This window comes from Sphaeramia orbicularis, chromosome 9 (assembly GCF_902148855.1).
Source record: "Sphaeramia orbicularis chromosome 9, fSphaOr1.1, whole genome shotgun sequence".
NCBI classification, from domain to species: domain Eukaryota; kingdom Metazoa; phylum Chordata; class Actinopteri; order Kurtiformes; family Apogonidae; genus Sphaeramia; species Sphaeramia orbicularis.
Genome location: NC_043965.1, coordinates 30,983,903 through 30,998,807, shown reverse-complemented (window position 1 = coordinate 30,998,807; position 14,905 = coordinate 30,983,903). Strand labels below are relative to the sequence as shown.

The 14,905-nt window shown below is 41.4% G+C and overlaps 1 protein-coding gene across 1 annotated transcript in view; it reads left to right on the top strand.

Moving 5' to 3' along the window:
- Nucleotides 1–14,756, top strand: part of bmp1a (bone morphogenetic protein 1a) — a 30,611-nt gene extending 15,855 nt beyond the window's left edge. Inside the window, exons 7-20 of the mRNA XM_030143657.1 lie at nucleotides 3,067–3,191; nucleotides 4,825–4,940; nucleotides 5,096–5,198; nucleotides 5,943–6,059; nucleotides 6,497–6,642; nucleotides 6,761–6,956; nucleotides 7,192–7,317; nucleotides 8,405–8,565; nucleotides 8,739–8,919; nucleotides 9,040–9,165; nucleotides 9,330–9,457; nucleotides 10,006–10,219; nucleotides 10,550–10,800; nucleotides 12,096–14,756. Of these exons, the coding sequence (XP_029999517.1) occupies nucleotides 3,067–3,191; nucleotides 4,825–4,940; nucleotides 5,096–5,198; nucleotides 5,943–6,059; nucleotides 6,497–6,642; nucleotides 6,761–6,956; nucleotides 7,192–7,317; nucleotides 8,405–8,565; nucleotides 8,739–8,919; nucleotides 9,040–9,165; nucleotides 9,330–9,457; nucleotides 10,006–10,219; nucleotides 10,550–10,800; nucleotides 12,096–12,230 (2,125 nt within the window). The 3' untranslated portion in view covers nucleotides 12,231–14,756. The remainder of the gene's footprint in view (nucleotides 1–3,066; nucleotides 3,192–4,824; nucleotides 4,941–5,095; nucleotides 5,199–5,942; nucleotides 6,060–6,496; nucleotides 6,643–6,760; nucleotides 6,957–7,191; nucleotides 7,318–8,404; nucleotides 8,566–8,738; nucleotides 8,920–9,039; nucleotides 9,166–9,329; nucleotides 9,458–10,005; nucleotides 10,220–10,549; nucleotides 10,801–12,095) is intronic.
- Nucleotides 14,757–14,905: the final 149 nt, after the last annotated feature.

Sequence of the window (14,905 nt, the reverse complement as noted above, 5' to 3'; positions counted from 1 at the left end):
ATCTGGGTAGCTGCAAAGCCAAAATAGACCTCTCGGGAGAAGTTGACTCAGATACAGCTTCTGAGTCATCATTGTAATTGCAAATGCATAACTACACTTCATGCAAAGTGGCTTTTTGACAACTTATACATATACATAAAATTAATTTGCACCCTGTGACAAGTTTTACATTACCTTATGTAAATATTGCTGGTAATCCTCCTCCCATGTGCAAGATCTGACATCAGTTTTGTGTATGAAACCTGTATTTTGACTATCTGTTGTATGGCAAAGATAAACAAAGTGGGGGATTCTTAAAGACAGCTGCAGTCACTCAGCCATGCAATGTTTTAAAGATGGCAGAATTAGTTTTGAAAGCCTGTGTGCAATGTGATCTCTGGGCACAGGTGAGTCAAAACAAAAAAAAAGTGACCAGGCTATGGTCATTACCACTTCACTCTGATACGAGAACCAGCTGTTGGCCGACCGTTTGCTCATACTTGGCCCTCTTTTCTTGCTGTGTTTATATGTTTTACTTATTTCGTATGTACCTGACAAACTCTCCCATGTCCTACTTTTTTCTCTCAGCGTATGGTTTCTCCTGAAATCAACAGCCACGCTCTTGTGGCAAACAGATTCTGGGAAGTAGAGAGGGAATCTTTGTCTAAACAGAGGCTCTGGCTGGGTGTAGGCCAATGTACAGAAATGCCCGTCTAGCCCTGTGTATCTAAACTGTAGGTCGAGAATGTGTTTCACGTAGATTTAGGTTAATAGCTCTGCCCGATAAAGGTCGTCTGTTTATTTAGTTTTCCTTACAGCTGTTAAAAAGGAAAGGACGAGTATAGAATAACATCTTGCATCGGACTGCAAATATGGGTGAATAATTACTGTGAAAACTTGCTTTGTATCAATAGCCTTTTCTGTCCAGTAAGCTTTTGGGTCTAGAGGATTATTTGGTGACCTGAACAAAGTCCACTGAGGTAGATAAATTGTTGTTTGCATTAAAAAACAAAAAGGACAGTTTATCTCATTTTGGATTTCATTCAGAACACTTCAACACAGAACATTCATTTAAGGGCTGTCACTCCAGGTCAAGATTCAGACTTAACCCCGTAATCTTGTAAATAGATGGTACAGCTTGCTTCACAATAGCCCAGTCCTCAGCCTTGAAGTCAGTTTATGCTGGGTAATCCACCCTGTTCTGCTTCCTCTCCACCTCTGACTCCGTTGCTGCCCTAATTCTTGGAACTCTGTTCATCAATAAGACTCTGTAGACATGAGACAGAGATGGCTGCTGCTGCTGGGGAATGTTTCACAGAGCAGTATTAGCAGACAAGGGGCTCCTGTTAGCTTTTCACAAGTCATTCCATGCACTTTTTCTAGAGCGCTGATTGGGTGATTTACCTGTGCCAGTGTCTTTTTTGCTACACCATTATTAGCTTGCGTGTTTGCTCAGTGTTTTACAGTAAATCACCGTGGGAAGCCGGGGCCTTTGCTGTGCGTTGTTCAGAAGATTTCATGGCTTGCCTTGATGTTTTGCTGTGTCTCCTGGGGACGAGCAGGGCTGATCCCTGTGCTTTTTGTCTGGGGTGTGTTACCCGACCCACAACTCTGCCTGCCCCCTTCCATGCCCCAGAGATATTTTTCAGGACTGGTGCATGGAGCGGTGCCAACTCAAATAGAGACCTGCCAGTGTGCCCTTTGTCTGCTCTGACACCGGCTGGAGTGGCGTATTTCACCGACCGCCAGCATACGGGCTCCTGGAAGCTCACAGACAGACAGGCAGGCAGGCAGAGTCTAAACTGTTAGCTCAGGCTGCTCTGTTTGCACATGCCTGGCGTTGATAGGCATGTCACCATGGGAACGGCCAGGGAGCCAGGCCGTTGCTCGCCAATACTTAGAGAAAATGGAGATGATAAACTAGCAAAGTGTCAAGTGAGACAGCAGTGTGAAAAGAGTCTTTCTGAACTAACAATCATGTTCTGCCATTATTTTAAAGGTACTTCAGTCTGCTCTTCTTCTGATGTTAAAGCGTGACACTTGTCATTTTGGACTTTAAAATCAAACATTAAATCTGGCCTTTGTCCTGTCACTGCTTGTACAATTTGTGTTGTTTATTTTAATCGGTCAGTATCTCCAGAGAATGGCTCTTGCTCTGTGTTCGGGTCCATCTGTATGGCAGACGTGTAAAGAATGATGTCAGTGTTGACCTCAGTAACCAACATTGTGACCTCAACCTCAAAGGAAAACTGTGAGACTTCACGTGTCCATCTGTTTTATTCTAGTGTGCAAAGTTAATACTGAGATTATAATAACTTAATGTTGAAGCTAAACTTATAGTCATATGTTTTTATGAAATATGTGGAGCGTGTGGCAAAAGTATGTAGGTCATGTCATGCAGTACCACTGCATGACATAAACAAGCAAGATAACCTCAGTCTTTAAAGAAAACATGTCAGAAGTGATGGGTCAAGCGGAACATCCTGCACATCCTGGTTGTCTATTAAAGGAGTAAGTTTATTAATGGATGCTTGTACTTTTTTTCCCATTATAAACTCAGTGTCATTAATAATAATCCTCCTATGTCCATTGCTGTATGTATGCTCATACTGAAGTCGACCTCTGCCATTTCCATCAGATCAATCTTTTACCATTAAATTATTAACTGGAATAAATTAGTTTCCCAATTGGTAAATCTCAGACATTTTGTGGCATTTGCATATTTGCCACGTTTGCATCTGTCTAAATGGTACTTCAGAGGGAATAAGCTCTCTTCACCCTTCTTTTCTGATTCTTGGATTAGCTGTATTTTTCATTAAACAGCCTCCATCATTTTGGATAAACGGAGTCTGGCAGTGCCCATTTTCATCATGGCATTGGAAAGTCTTCATCTTCTATAATGCGTTAATAATCATGTTGACAGTGATTAAATTTTACTGATACATAATAAGTCACTTAATCCTTAAGCAAACATGTTTTGTGGTGTGTGTGTGTGTGTGTGTGCATGCTGGAATAGTTAGCGGGATTGTACGTATACAGTCTGGGTTTCATGTGGGATTAACATCAGTCACTCTTTCTGAATTACAGAGGCATCTTCCTGGACACCATCCTGCCACGCTACGATGTGAATGGAGTGCGACCACCCATTGGCCAGAGAACCAGACTTAGCAAAGGGGATATCGCACAGGCACGCAAACTCTACAAATGCTCCAGTAAGACCAAAAATGACACATCCTGTCTGCTATGGGTTTTTCCTGTCTATTTTTGCATGTGTACGCAACATAGCAAGAGGTCTGTAGCTCCTCCTGCCCAGATGCAGTTTACACTGTGTGGAAATAGTCGAGCATCTACTATTGATGTGGTGTGGCTCCCTGTCTACAGCGTTCGAGTCTCTCGAGCTGGGAGGAGTGTAAACACTACCCAGGGACAGGAAGTTTGACATCGCTCTTTCCCAGATAGAAGCAAAAGAACAGCTGGTCTTGAGAATACAATGATTTTTGAGAATTAATACCATAGCTGCACGTTGCACTTAAAAAGTAAACTGTACAGCTATACACTAAAGAGAGTTACATAAGCCTAGTACTTTTCAGACCCACTCACTTTGTTTATGCTTTCAGAGAGGAAGGAGAGGATTTAATGCTGTTGAACAAATAGAATTTAGAGCATTAACAGATGTATATTGAGAGCAGCCTTCTGCTGAATAGATTTGATGTCAGACACTTAATTGTAGGTCTGGAAAGGATAGCTGAACTGTCAGTCTTATATTAAAACTCAATGAATAAATATAGTGATGGTCTCCAGCCAGTGCGGTTTTAATGTAGGACTGGGAGTTTTAACAGTAATCTGCTCTATATGGGTCTGTACAAGCCTTTGGTTTCTTTATTCACGACAATTGTTTTCTCGTGAGAGAGAAGCAGACTGGATGATGTGGCGCACACTGTGGGGGATGAGGTAGTGAGTCTCTCCACGTGTTCTTGGAAAAAAAAAACCTTAAAGAGCCATGGATCTCCCTTTCATGCAGCATTCCTGGGAGTGTTTGTCATCCTTAGTGTGTGCCTGAGTGCTTGTTAATGGTGTAGTATTGGCAGCCTTCTGCCAAGCATTATTACGCACAACTCGTGGCTCAGGGCTCCTTGTTTTATTGCTTACACACAAACCTCGGGGGAAGCAATGAATGTAAACAGTTTGGGGAGATGTTTTCCTTACTCCTGCTAAATGCAGCCCAAGGTAAAGATAACACCAGTGTAATAATGAATGCAGACACAGCGCTCAGGTTGGACAAACCAAGATAATTGCCCTCGCTATAATTTCCTCTCCATCTTCATTTAACATATCTTTCCCTCACTTGGCTTGAGCCTCCTTCAGTCATCCATCAGGCTGGGTATTGTGTCTTGCACACTTAGTTTTGCCAGTCAAACTAAGAGTGGTTTTTCAGTGACAACACGTACATAATGCATCAGATCCTCCAGAGGCCTTGGTTATTTATAGTGTGCCAGGTTTATTTTCAGAGGGTGCTCAGAGAAAGTGTCTCTCACACTCTATTCCTTTGTGTGATCATCATCTGGAGTAGGTGGGGGAAGGTAGAGGTGAGGCGCAGGGTTGTGGGTGAATATTATCAGCAGATGTGCCTTTGAACATAAAAGAGCTGCCCTTTACCTCACATTCAGTGTTATAATTCTAGCATCAAGCATCTGCCTTTGCAGCAAGGTTCCAGGGGATTTACTTCAGAGCTGTATGGTTTGATTTCATGGCTTAGGTGTTTGGAGCAGATGCTAATTGGCAGTGCCTAATGCTCATGGCTCAAGCCTTACACGTGGGTCTGTTTGTGTTTGTCTCTGCGGTCAGGATGTGGGGACAGTCTGCAGGACAGCAGCGGGAACTTCTCCTCTCCTGGCTTCCCCAATGGATACTCAGCCTACATGCACTGCATCTGGAGAATATCAGTCACACCAGGAGAAAAGGTACGATGAGCATATGGAAACTGTCACATCAACTTTGAAACAACTGTCTGTTTATACAAATGGAGCTATGATCTCTCCGTTACTGTTATTTAGTTAAGCATTAGTGTAGCGTGATCATTGCTTGTCAATAATCATATCCTCTTTGTTGGTTTAAGATCATATTGAACTTCACCTCCATGGATCTGTACAGGAGTCACCTGTGTTGGTATGATCATGTGGAGATCCGAGATGGATACTGGAGGAAGGCACCTCTCAAAGGTCAGTTTTATAACAGAATACTATCAGAGTTATTACAGTTAAAAAAAATTACAACTCACTCTTAATTGATTAAATTGATAAAAATATAAAACTGACTCATAAAAAACTAAACAAAAATTCTATTTAACAAAATTACACAAAGCGGAATGATGTAGATTGATTTATGGTGTACAAAAAAGAGACTTTTAACAATCAATGCTTGTCATATTTATTCATGCATTCATGCATTCTTTCATTGTACTGTTTTTTTACCTCAGTAAATCAAGCATGGACTCACAAGACCTGGAGAAAAAAAAACAAAAGAAATCAAATAAAAGCTCCATGAAATGAAAATAAAAACTAATTCCAAAAACTGACTTAAACTAAACATCAATCAAAAACCATTTGAAAGAAAAAAGAATAAGGAAAAAAAATCATGCCCATTTGAAAACTATGATAACTGAGAATACTATAGATAGTATTCATCATTTATCAAGTTTTGGACGCTTTGAATTTTATAAACTATATATTATTCTTATTTATTATGATTATTATTTCTTCTTCTTTTATCCCCGTTTGTGATGTTTATAAACTACAAGGACTGAACAGATTGTTCACCTGAATCTCAACACTTGACTCAACTTTTCAAAGTGCACAATGTTCAGGAACTTCTAAGTAGAAAATAGATCTGTTGAGAAATTCAGGATATTGAAGGTGCCATGATCTCCAATCTAATCTTGATGTGTGTTTTCACCTGTGACCCAGGTCGTTTCTGCGGTGATAAGCTGCCCGAGCCAATCATCTCCACCGACAGCCGGTTGTGGATTGAGTTCCGCAGCAGCAGTAACTGGGTGGGAAAAGGTTTCTCAGCAGTTTATGAGGGTAAGCACCTACTCTCGACCTCCCTGCACTCTATTCCCGCACGTCGCTCAGCTGACTGAATGCATGGCCAGTCACATATCCAACAATGTGCCTAGGAGCTGCAGTAATATCCACAGTTTTTGGCTCCCTCTTTGCTGATGTGTCAGGCACTTTACGCCGCATTAATCAGATTTTGGCCGGGCTTCACATTGAGCTCCATTGTTTCCAGACTGTGCAAAGGGATGGTGTGTGTGTATGTGTGTGTGTATGTGTGTGTGTGTATGCGTGTGTGTATGCGTGTGTGTGTGTGTGGGAGCGGGTGGTGGAGGCATTTCTGCTAATCCACATTGCGTAAATCAGAACAGTGAGTGCACATGTTTTTTCAAAGGCATGTGCTGATGATATTGCTATCGAGGGAGCTCAGTTTTTGTTTTTATTGTTTTTACTGTCACTTGCAGCCATCTGTGGTGGGGAGGTGAAAAAAGACAATGGCCAGATCCAGTCCCCCAACTACCCTGATGACTACAGGCCTAACAAAGTGTGTGTTTGGAAGATTACCGTTGCACAGGGCTACCACGTAGGCCTTACTTTCCAGTCTTTTGAGGTAAAATACTAGTCTCATCTAATAAAGCGCATACACACTCCCTGTACGTACATGTTCCTTAAATATCTATCACTAGTTCAGCAATTTCAGCCTAACATCAGTCCCTTTTCCTCTACAGATTGAGAGACATGATAGTTGTGCCTATGACTACCTGGAGGTCCGAGATGGAAACTCAGAGAACAGCCCTTTGCTGGGCCGCTTCTGTGGCTATGATAAGCCAGATGATATTAAAACCAGCTCCAACCAGCTGTGGATGAAATTTGTTTCAGATGGCTCTGTCAACAAGGCCGGCTTTGCTGCCAACTTCTTCAAAGGTCAGAGCTTAAGGGTTGTGAACTTCTTTAAGGAAAGCCAAATTCTGTGTACTTGCCATGTTCCAGCACTGTGGTTTTTTTCTGCTATTAGCATAAAAATAATTGCTTTGATCGTGACTGTACAGTTGCTCTCTGTGCAGCTCATGCTCTGCTGTTGTTTTGGTTGGTTTTCTCTTGTACACCATCGGGCCAGGGGGCCAGTGAAAAGGGTCCTAACATATCTTTGTGTTTTCAGAGATGGATGAGTGCTCCAAGCCGGACAACGGTCGCTGTGAGCAACGCTGTGTCAACACACTGGGCAGCTACAAGTGCGCCTGTGACCCAGGCTATGAGCTGGCTGCTGACAAGCGCAGCTGTGAGGGTAAGTACAGGGAGAAAAGTCAGCAGCACAGCTCAACATGTAATTTACATGTTAAAGCATTACACCCAAATACAGTAAGTACAGTCATTTCAGAAGGACAGAAAACATGCCAGCATTAATGCCTCGGCTGGGATGATACTGTCTTTTAGAGATTTGAGTCACAGCAATACAAGCATTATTTTTATCCTAAATGTTATGTTTAAGATCTAATTACTAGTATACACAAAGTACAGTATTTGCTTGACCAATAAACCCATTTCCACCCCTAGAGGAAGATTGAGGTCACTGCATCTTTACCACTTTTTTCAGTAGTTTTCCAACAAACTGCAACATAATTATGTACAGTACAGTGTGATTTCACTGACAATCTGAGCTGTGTAGGGAAGTGTGTCATTGCACTGCATGACCAGATGTTTTATTTTCAACATTCCTCAAATGTGTCATGCGTAAAGATAAACAGATTATTTAAACTTGTATTGTCATTAATCTGGCATTACAATTTGCACCACAATGATCCTGACTGTAATATTGTAATACTGTAAGCAAGGTGATATACTGATTGTCACTGAATTTAAAAAAGGAAAAAAAAAACAACACCACAAAATCTGAATAAAAAACTGAAGTAATGCATTCAAGTTCAGTGTCATCCAGCATTTTTGGGTTTAAACATGGCACAAAATACACTTGCTTCTAAACCATTAATTAAATATCAGTACAGTGTTATTCAGGATCAATAAATTACCATGATAGTATGGGGATACTCAAGTGAACTCTTATTTTCCTGCACCCCAGTTGGCATCAGGAATTGGTAACAGCAGTTGTTGTGACATTTTGTTTATTGCATAACTAATGCAAAGCTGAGCAAGGCTCAAGGTCAGACAGTAATCTGCTTTATCCAGGACACAGAAATGTTATTTTAACAGGCTCTCACTTCAGCCTAAAACCTTTACCCGCTATGATTTGCAACATACAGAAACACTTTGTGTATGTGACATGTGGGGATTTTATTTATTCCCCCCCCCCCCCCCCCCCCCCCCCGTATTAGTGTAAGTGACTTCTTCTATTTCCATGTTGTGTTTTAATTCAGCTGCTTGTGGAGGCTTCATCACAAAGCTGAATGGTTCGATCACCAGCCCGGGGTGGCCCAGAGAGTACCCGCCAAACAAGAACTGCATCTGGCAGCTGGTTGCCCCCACACAGTACCGCATCACTCTGCTCTTTGACGTCTTCGAGACTGAGGGCAATGACGTGAGCACTGGGGTTATTTTCAGTCAGCACGGGGTGGGTTTGTTCTGTTTTTCTGTGTTTTCCCTCTTATCATTGCACTTCATCTCTGAAGCTCTCCTGCCCTTCTCGTGTTTCATAATTAAAAACAAATAAAACCTCCCAGCATCTTCACATGCTCTGTTTTTCTGCTTCAGGTTTGTAAGTACGACTACGTGGAGGTCCGCAGTGGGCTCTCAGCGGATTCAAGGCTACATGGGAAGTTCTGTGGGGCTGAGAAACCTGAAGCTATTACCTCTCAGTACAACAACATGCGCATTGAGTTCAAATCAGACAACACAGTCTCCAAAAAGGGCTTTAAGGCACAGTTCTTTTCTGGTAAGTCGACTGGCCGTGCTCTGCAGAGCATCACAAGTCTTTGACTCAGTCACTCAAAGCTTTTTCAGTCAGGGTTTAAAAGAAGCAGTCACCAAGGTTGTGTCCTCTGTGCTTCCTCAGACAAAGACGAGTGCTCTAAGGAGAACGGTGGCTGTCAGCATGAGTGCGTCAACACATTTGGGAGCTACAGCTGTCAGTGCCGGAGTGGTTTTGTGCTGCATGAGAACAAACATGACTGCAAAGAAGGTATTTCACCTTAAACGTTCTGCTCCTTGACAGTTGTACACTCATTCCTGGTCCTTCCTTATTCCTCCTCGGTAAGAGTAACTATATGGGATTCTGGGCGAATGCTTTCTACTATCAAAAAGAGTCGCAGTAGTCAGTGTTGACTCAGTGATGTCTTGTTGCAGCTGGATGCGATCACACTGTGAATAGTGTGAGTGGTGTCATCACCAGCCCCAATTGGCCGGATAAATACCCCAGCAAGAAGGCATGCACCTGGGCACTCACCACCACTCCAGGTCACCGTATCAAAATAGTATGTGTCATTTCCTCCTGCTCTCTGTATCATTTAACCTGTCAATCATGTATTTATGTGTTGCTCTTGCGGTGTAGCGGAAATGCTGAATCCATGAAGAACATCTGTGTTTGCTGTACTGATGTCAGAAACTGTTATATCGTTTCTAACGATGATGTGTGGCTCCCCCTTCTGTTATTTTCCATATTTTTGGCTGACATCTCTGAAATATAGATAAAAGACGATTTGTATTAACCATCAATTTACCAAATGAAAACCTATCATATATCAATGTATTGTGCAAAAAAACAAAAGGACATACTCTACTCTCTTTTATTTCTTGATGTTTAGTTTGTCCTCATGCCGAGATATGTACTTTTCCTTCAGGCAAAACATGTGTTTAGCAAAACTTATCTTTACCTCCTAAAGCCACAAATGATTCTTGAATCACTTACATCTTTAAAAGTATTTAGTAGTTTTAAAATTTGATTTCATTATTGAATATTTTTCAGCAAAAATAACATTTTCATCTCATTATTAATTGTACTCACCGCCCTGTTTGTCCTCAGGCCTTCAATGAAATCGACATGGAGGCCCACCTGGAGTGTGCTTATGATCACATTGAGATCTATGATGGACGTGATGGAAAAGCTCCAAGTCTTGGTCGCTTCTGTGGAACCAAGAAGCCTCCTCCCATCACGTCTAGTGGCAACAAGCTGTTCATTCGCTTTTTCTCTGATAACTCTGTGCAGAAGAAAGGCTTTGAGGCCTCCCATACTGCAGGTAAGATTATATATTTAATTTTCAAACACTAGTTTCCCAGTCTACTTAAAAACTAAAATCTTTCTGTAAGTTTTTGGGGCATTAATTTTACTTCTCAAATGTCAAGCTTTGGAAATTTGTAGATTTTCACTTTAGGCCACAGTTCACCATCCTGTCTTGAATGATTATAACTTATTTTAGGAGCATCATTAGCAAATTTTTATATCTCTACGTTATCAAACCACAAATGAGCCAGAGGCCAGATACAGCATTTCTCATGAAACCACAAATTAGAAGATCAGCGTGTTCCATATTAGTGTTGGCTGCAGTTAACTTTGCTATTCTCTTCAGAGTGTGGAGGTCGCTTAAAGGCCGAAGTGAAGACCAAAGATCTGTTCTCCCACGCCCAGTTTGGGGACAATAACTACCCCGGAGCCTCTGACTGTCAGTGGGTGATTTCAGCAGAGAAAGGCTATGGTGTGGAGCTCATCTTCCAGACCTTTGAGATCGAGGAGGAGGCAGACTGCGGCTATGACTATATGGAGTTATTTGACGGCGCTGACACCAAATCTCCACGGCTGGGACGTTACTGTGGCTCAGGGGTAGGTTGATATTTCACAAAGCTGCAGCTCTCTGAATTACTCTTCCATGACAAACACAACTGTCAAGCCTCCACTTTTCATGTCTGAAATTTCTGCTTAAGGGAATGACAGCAGGAGTGTTCAGACTATTGTTTTGGAATTAGCGCTCCTGTTGTGTATCCTTTGCCAGCGGTTTGTAAAAGGGTGACTTTGTCAGCTGCCCCGGGGCTTTTAATTCTACTCCATACTTCGGCTTTAATCACTTTGTTAAGTTGATGTGTTCCTCGGAGTTTGGAAGTGTTGCTGTGGAAGCGGTTGTAGGTCAGTACAAGCCGACACTCCCTATGCGCCAATAGCCTATCAGAGTCTCCAGCAGTGGGTTGTAACTGAGAATTAATCAGCCAATGTTGAGGCTGCAGCCTGAGTCTGGAACAATGAGGCCAGCAGGGAATAGAAACGCAAGTTTTCTCAGGTCAGAGAACAGCTTGATTTCATTTACACACTTCAATAATAAGCTCTGGCCTTTTACTCCAGCCTGTTCCTATGAATCATTCGCTGGAGGGGACATAACATCTTCAGTACCTCAGGGGAGCGGCTCCTCAATCAAGTTTCCTTTTATAAAACAGGTTGAAATAAACTGACACAATTCAGTCCAAAGTAGGGTGAAAACTCATTACAGCGCAGAGAGGCTTACTTTTAGCCCAAGGACGTTTCTCAGTTAAATACTAGACTACATTTTTTCTGCATTTACAATACTGTTTGTCAGTTTTTTTCTTTTTGGGGGTTTTTAAATCCCTTTCCTCATAAACCAGGTCTTATGGAGAATTGAGGAAACATTATGGGTTATGAATGGAGGCTTTAATCAACACTCCAGAGTTTCACAGTTGGTTGCACAGGCTCTGTCTTCTCGGATGTTGCGGCTCTTCATTGTATCCACAGGGCAGCAGCCTGAGCACCTTAACCGACTAATTATAATTTTCAGTCTCCACTATTATATTCTAAATTAATATTTTTTGTCCTCTCAGTATTCTAACAAATAGACCAGTTAAATAATGCATATTTTTTGTGCTCACAAAATTCTTTTTCTTTTAACTGAGAATGTTTTATTGTTCCCACAGCAGCAGCCAAAGTCCAGTCCTGACTCTGGATCCTTACTTGGCCTCTGGCTGTTAAAAGAGTAGTTTGAAGCCATACATCATGGTCACTGCTTTTACTTTACTTAGAGCATGTGAGAAGTCTTAGTTTTAATTAAGTGTAGTCAGAGAAGCAGAAAATGACAGCTGTAAATGAATCTGCTGTTTTGTTCTTTTTGTCAGCCTCCAGAGGAGATCTACTCGGCTGGTGACTCTATTGTGATCAAGTTCCGCTCTGATGATACAATCAACAAAAAAGGATTTCACGTCCGCTACACCAGCACCAAGTTCCAGGACACACTGCATTCACGCAAGTGACCAGCGGGGGCCGGAAGGGGCCGCGCGGGGCAAAGGGGCAAACGGAGGGGCCCCCAAGGGAGGCGCCAGCCTGACGCTCGGAAACCTTCGGCCACCAAGATGAATCAGACACGACAGAACAGCCGCAAGACCACCAACCGCACCTCAGCTCCTAGGGGCTCTAGCTCCCCCCACAGACTGTGAGGAGTAAAGCCATTCTGCAGTACACCTTGTTTTTACCTTTTTATGGTTAGGATTGGGATGAGAGGATGAATGTCCGCCTTAGGTGGACAGTAGGGGAAAATGTATTGACCCAGTCCCCTCCAGATATTTTTTGGTTTGTTTCTTTTTTTAAAGTGTGCCTCCCAATGAGAGGCACCGTGGAAAACAGTGGATTCTCAGGACCTGTAGGAAGGCAGGCATCAGCTGGACAGATCTCTGCTTTTGTCGGGCCAGCCCACCACATCCAGGGGGAGGAGAGGAAGAGGAGGAGTATGGGAATGTCTCCTGCACTCCTCAAGAATTGCTCTCCTCTCCTCACACTCTCATCCCTTTGGTTCAAGGATTCCTATCCATAAGAGGATTCGAAGGACTTGACTTGAGATTTTGATACTGTATGTCAGTCAGTTGCATGTAATTACAAGGAAAGAAGGAAACTGTACAGTGACAACACCAGCATTTGTAATTGGCATTGTCCTGGCAGCCAGTGGCAAGATTCTCGTTGTTACCGTTAACAAGGAAATTAAGGAAGCAGTTATCTTATTAAAGGACTAATAAATGAAATGTGGTCCATGTCTTCTGGTTGGTAATTGCTTGCCTATTGACTGGCTTTTACTGTACCTCCATGTATAAAATAATGTGTATGATCTTTCAAAGGGAACATGTGCTTTTCTCAGCTCAAACCAGTTAGCACTTTACAGTGAATTGTTCCAAAATCATGAGCTTATGAATTTTTGTGAAATGCAATGCCAGTTCACTTATTTTTAAATGCATTTTATCTCTCTTATTCTTCATTGTTTTTTAATTGCTCCATTCAGTTCCTCAGGCATACTTGAACATTGTGTGTGCCCTGTAACATGGGGTAATAAAGATATGACTTATGTTTCAGTGTTGATTTACAGTTCTGATGTAAAATAATTTCTCTCCAGAGAAAATGCCTTTTCTTGGTACAATGAAGTATTTCTCAAGAACCAAATGAGCCTGGGTATTTATTGTCATAGTAGTTACATTAATAATGTAAAAATGGAAAGGTACTGTTGAAATTAGCCCTATAATTGCCTTCTAATGTATAGCCATTGGTCTATGTTGAATATACTATGTTGCTCACTCATTCCTTTTCTCCATTTATTTCTCACTTATCATATGTGGGTCTGCAGTAGTCTGCCACATCTGTTTAATGTCTGTCCTTTGCTTATTACAAAAACTGACAGAAAAACAGTTCTTCATATAAGTGAAACCATGTCCTTGCAGTGCACCGAGTGAGTTTAGTTGCATCAGTACACAGCCGTATTTTAACTGCATAAGCTTGAGTCCTTTCGCAGGCCTTGGTTGGAGGCAACCCAGGACATGTGAGTAGGAGGAGAAGCACAGAACCGAAGACTTAAATGGCACACACTGATCTGTGCTTGAAAAAAGGTTTTAGAAGAATGTTCTGACACCCAGCAAACACAAAAACACCAAACAAAGTCAAATATAAATACCCCTCATTCATCTTAGGAGGGATTCACTATTTATAGATGGTGCTTGTCATTTCAGACAAAGAAAACAATTCTTCTCACACCTTGCTAAATATTCATTGCTCTACATGTAACATTTCTCCCCTCAGTAATTATCCCATTACTATTCTGTTGTGCTTTTTCATAGAAATACAAGATGCAGAGCTTGTTGCACAGAAAAGTGCCACACTGGCATGAAGGTAAATTGCTATATTTAACCCAACAAAGGCTGCAAAATAGATGTAGATGTAGTGACCACGGTGTGATGTTGTGAAAGGTAAAGATTTCTCACAAAAGAATATTGAAGTATTTTTGGATTTTTAAATAAAATATTTAGACATTGCAGAAAGATCATCCTTATTTTTTGTAACCACACAAATATACTGATCAAGAGTTAACTTAAGATTATTCATATTTAGATCACTAGTATTTTGGATTTTCAGATCATTTATTATGAGCAAGTATTAATCAGAATACATTCACTATTTGTATGTGACTGAAATGTGTTCATCCTCATTTCATGCTGAGACTGAAACTACAGATTTAATTGGATGCAGAGGACTCTTCACCCAGAAAACATTAACAGAAACTTCCCTTTGCTGGTTGAGAGAAATGTAGTGCCTTTGTCGCATATGGGAATTTTGTAGGTGTTTAAATAGATCAGAAAAAGAAACCATAACTGATCACAATTCAGCTCTACTCCTTTATGTACTGTCTTCAACTTGTGAACATTTGTAAGGAGATATGATGCTGTGATGGGTTTGTGAATAAAAGAATCTATATAAATGTAATGAAAGTTAGCCTGATAAAGTTACTGTATTAACAGTTCTCACCATGGTGTTTACATACATGTCAACATAATAAATTTGATGGTGCTACTTTAGCAAAATAATGAAAGTAGTCATCTTAAGGTTCTCCTGCCTTTGTTTACATCTTTTCCTTTTTGTTGCATTCAGATGAGCAGGAGGGCCACTGTATGTA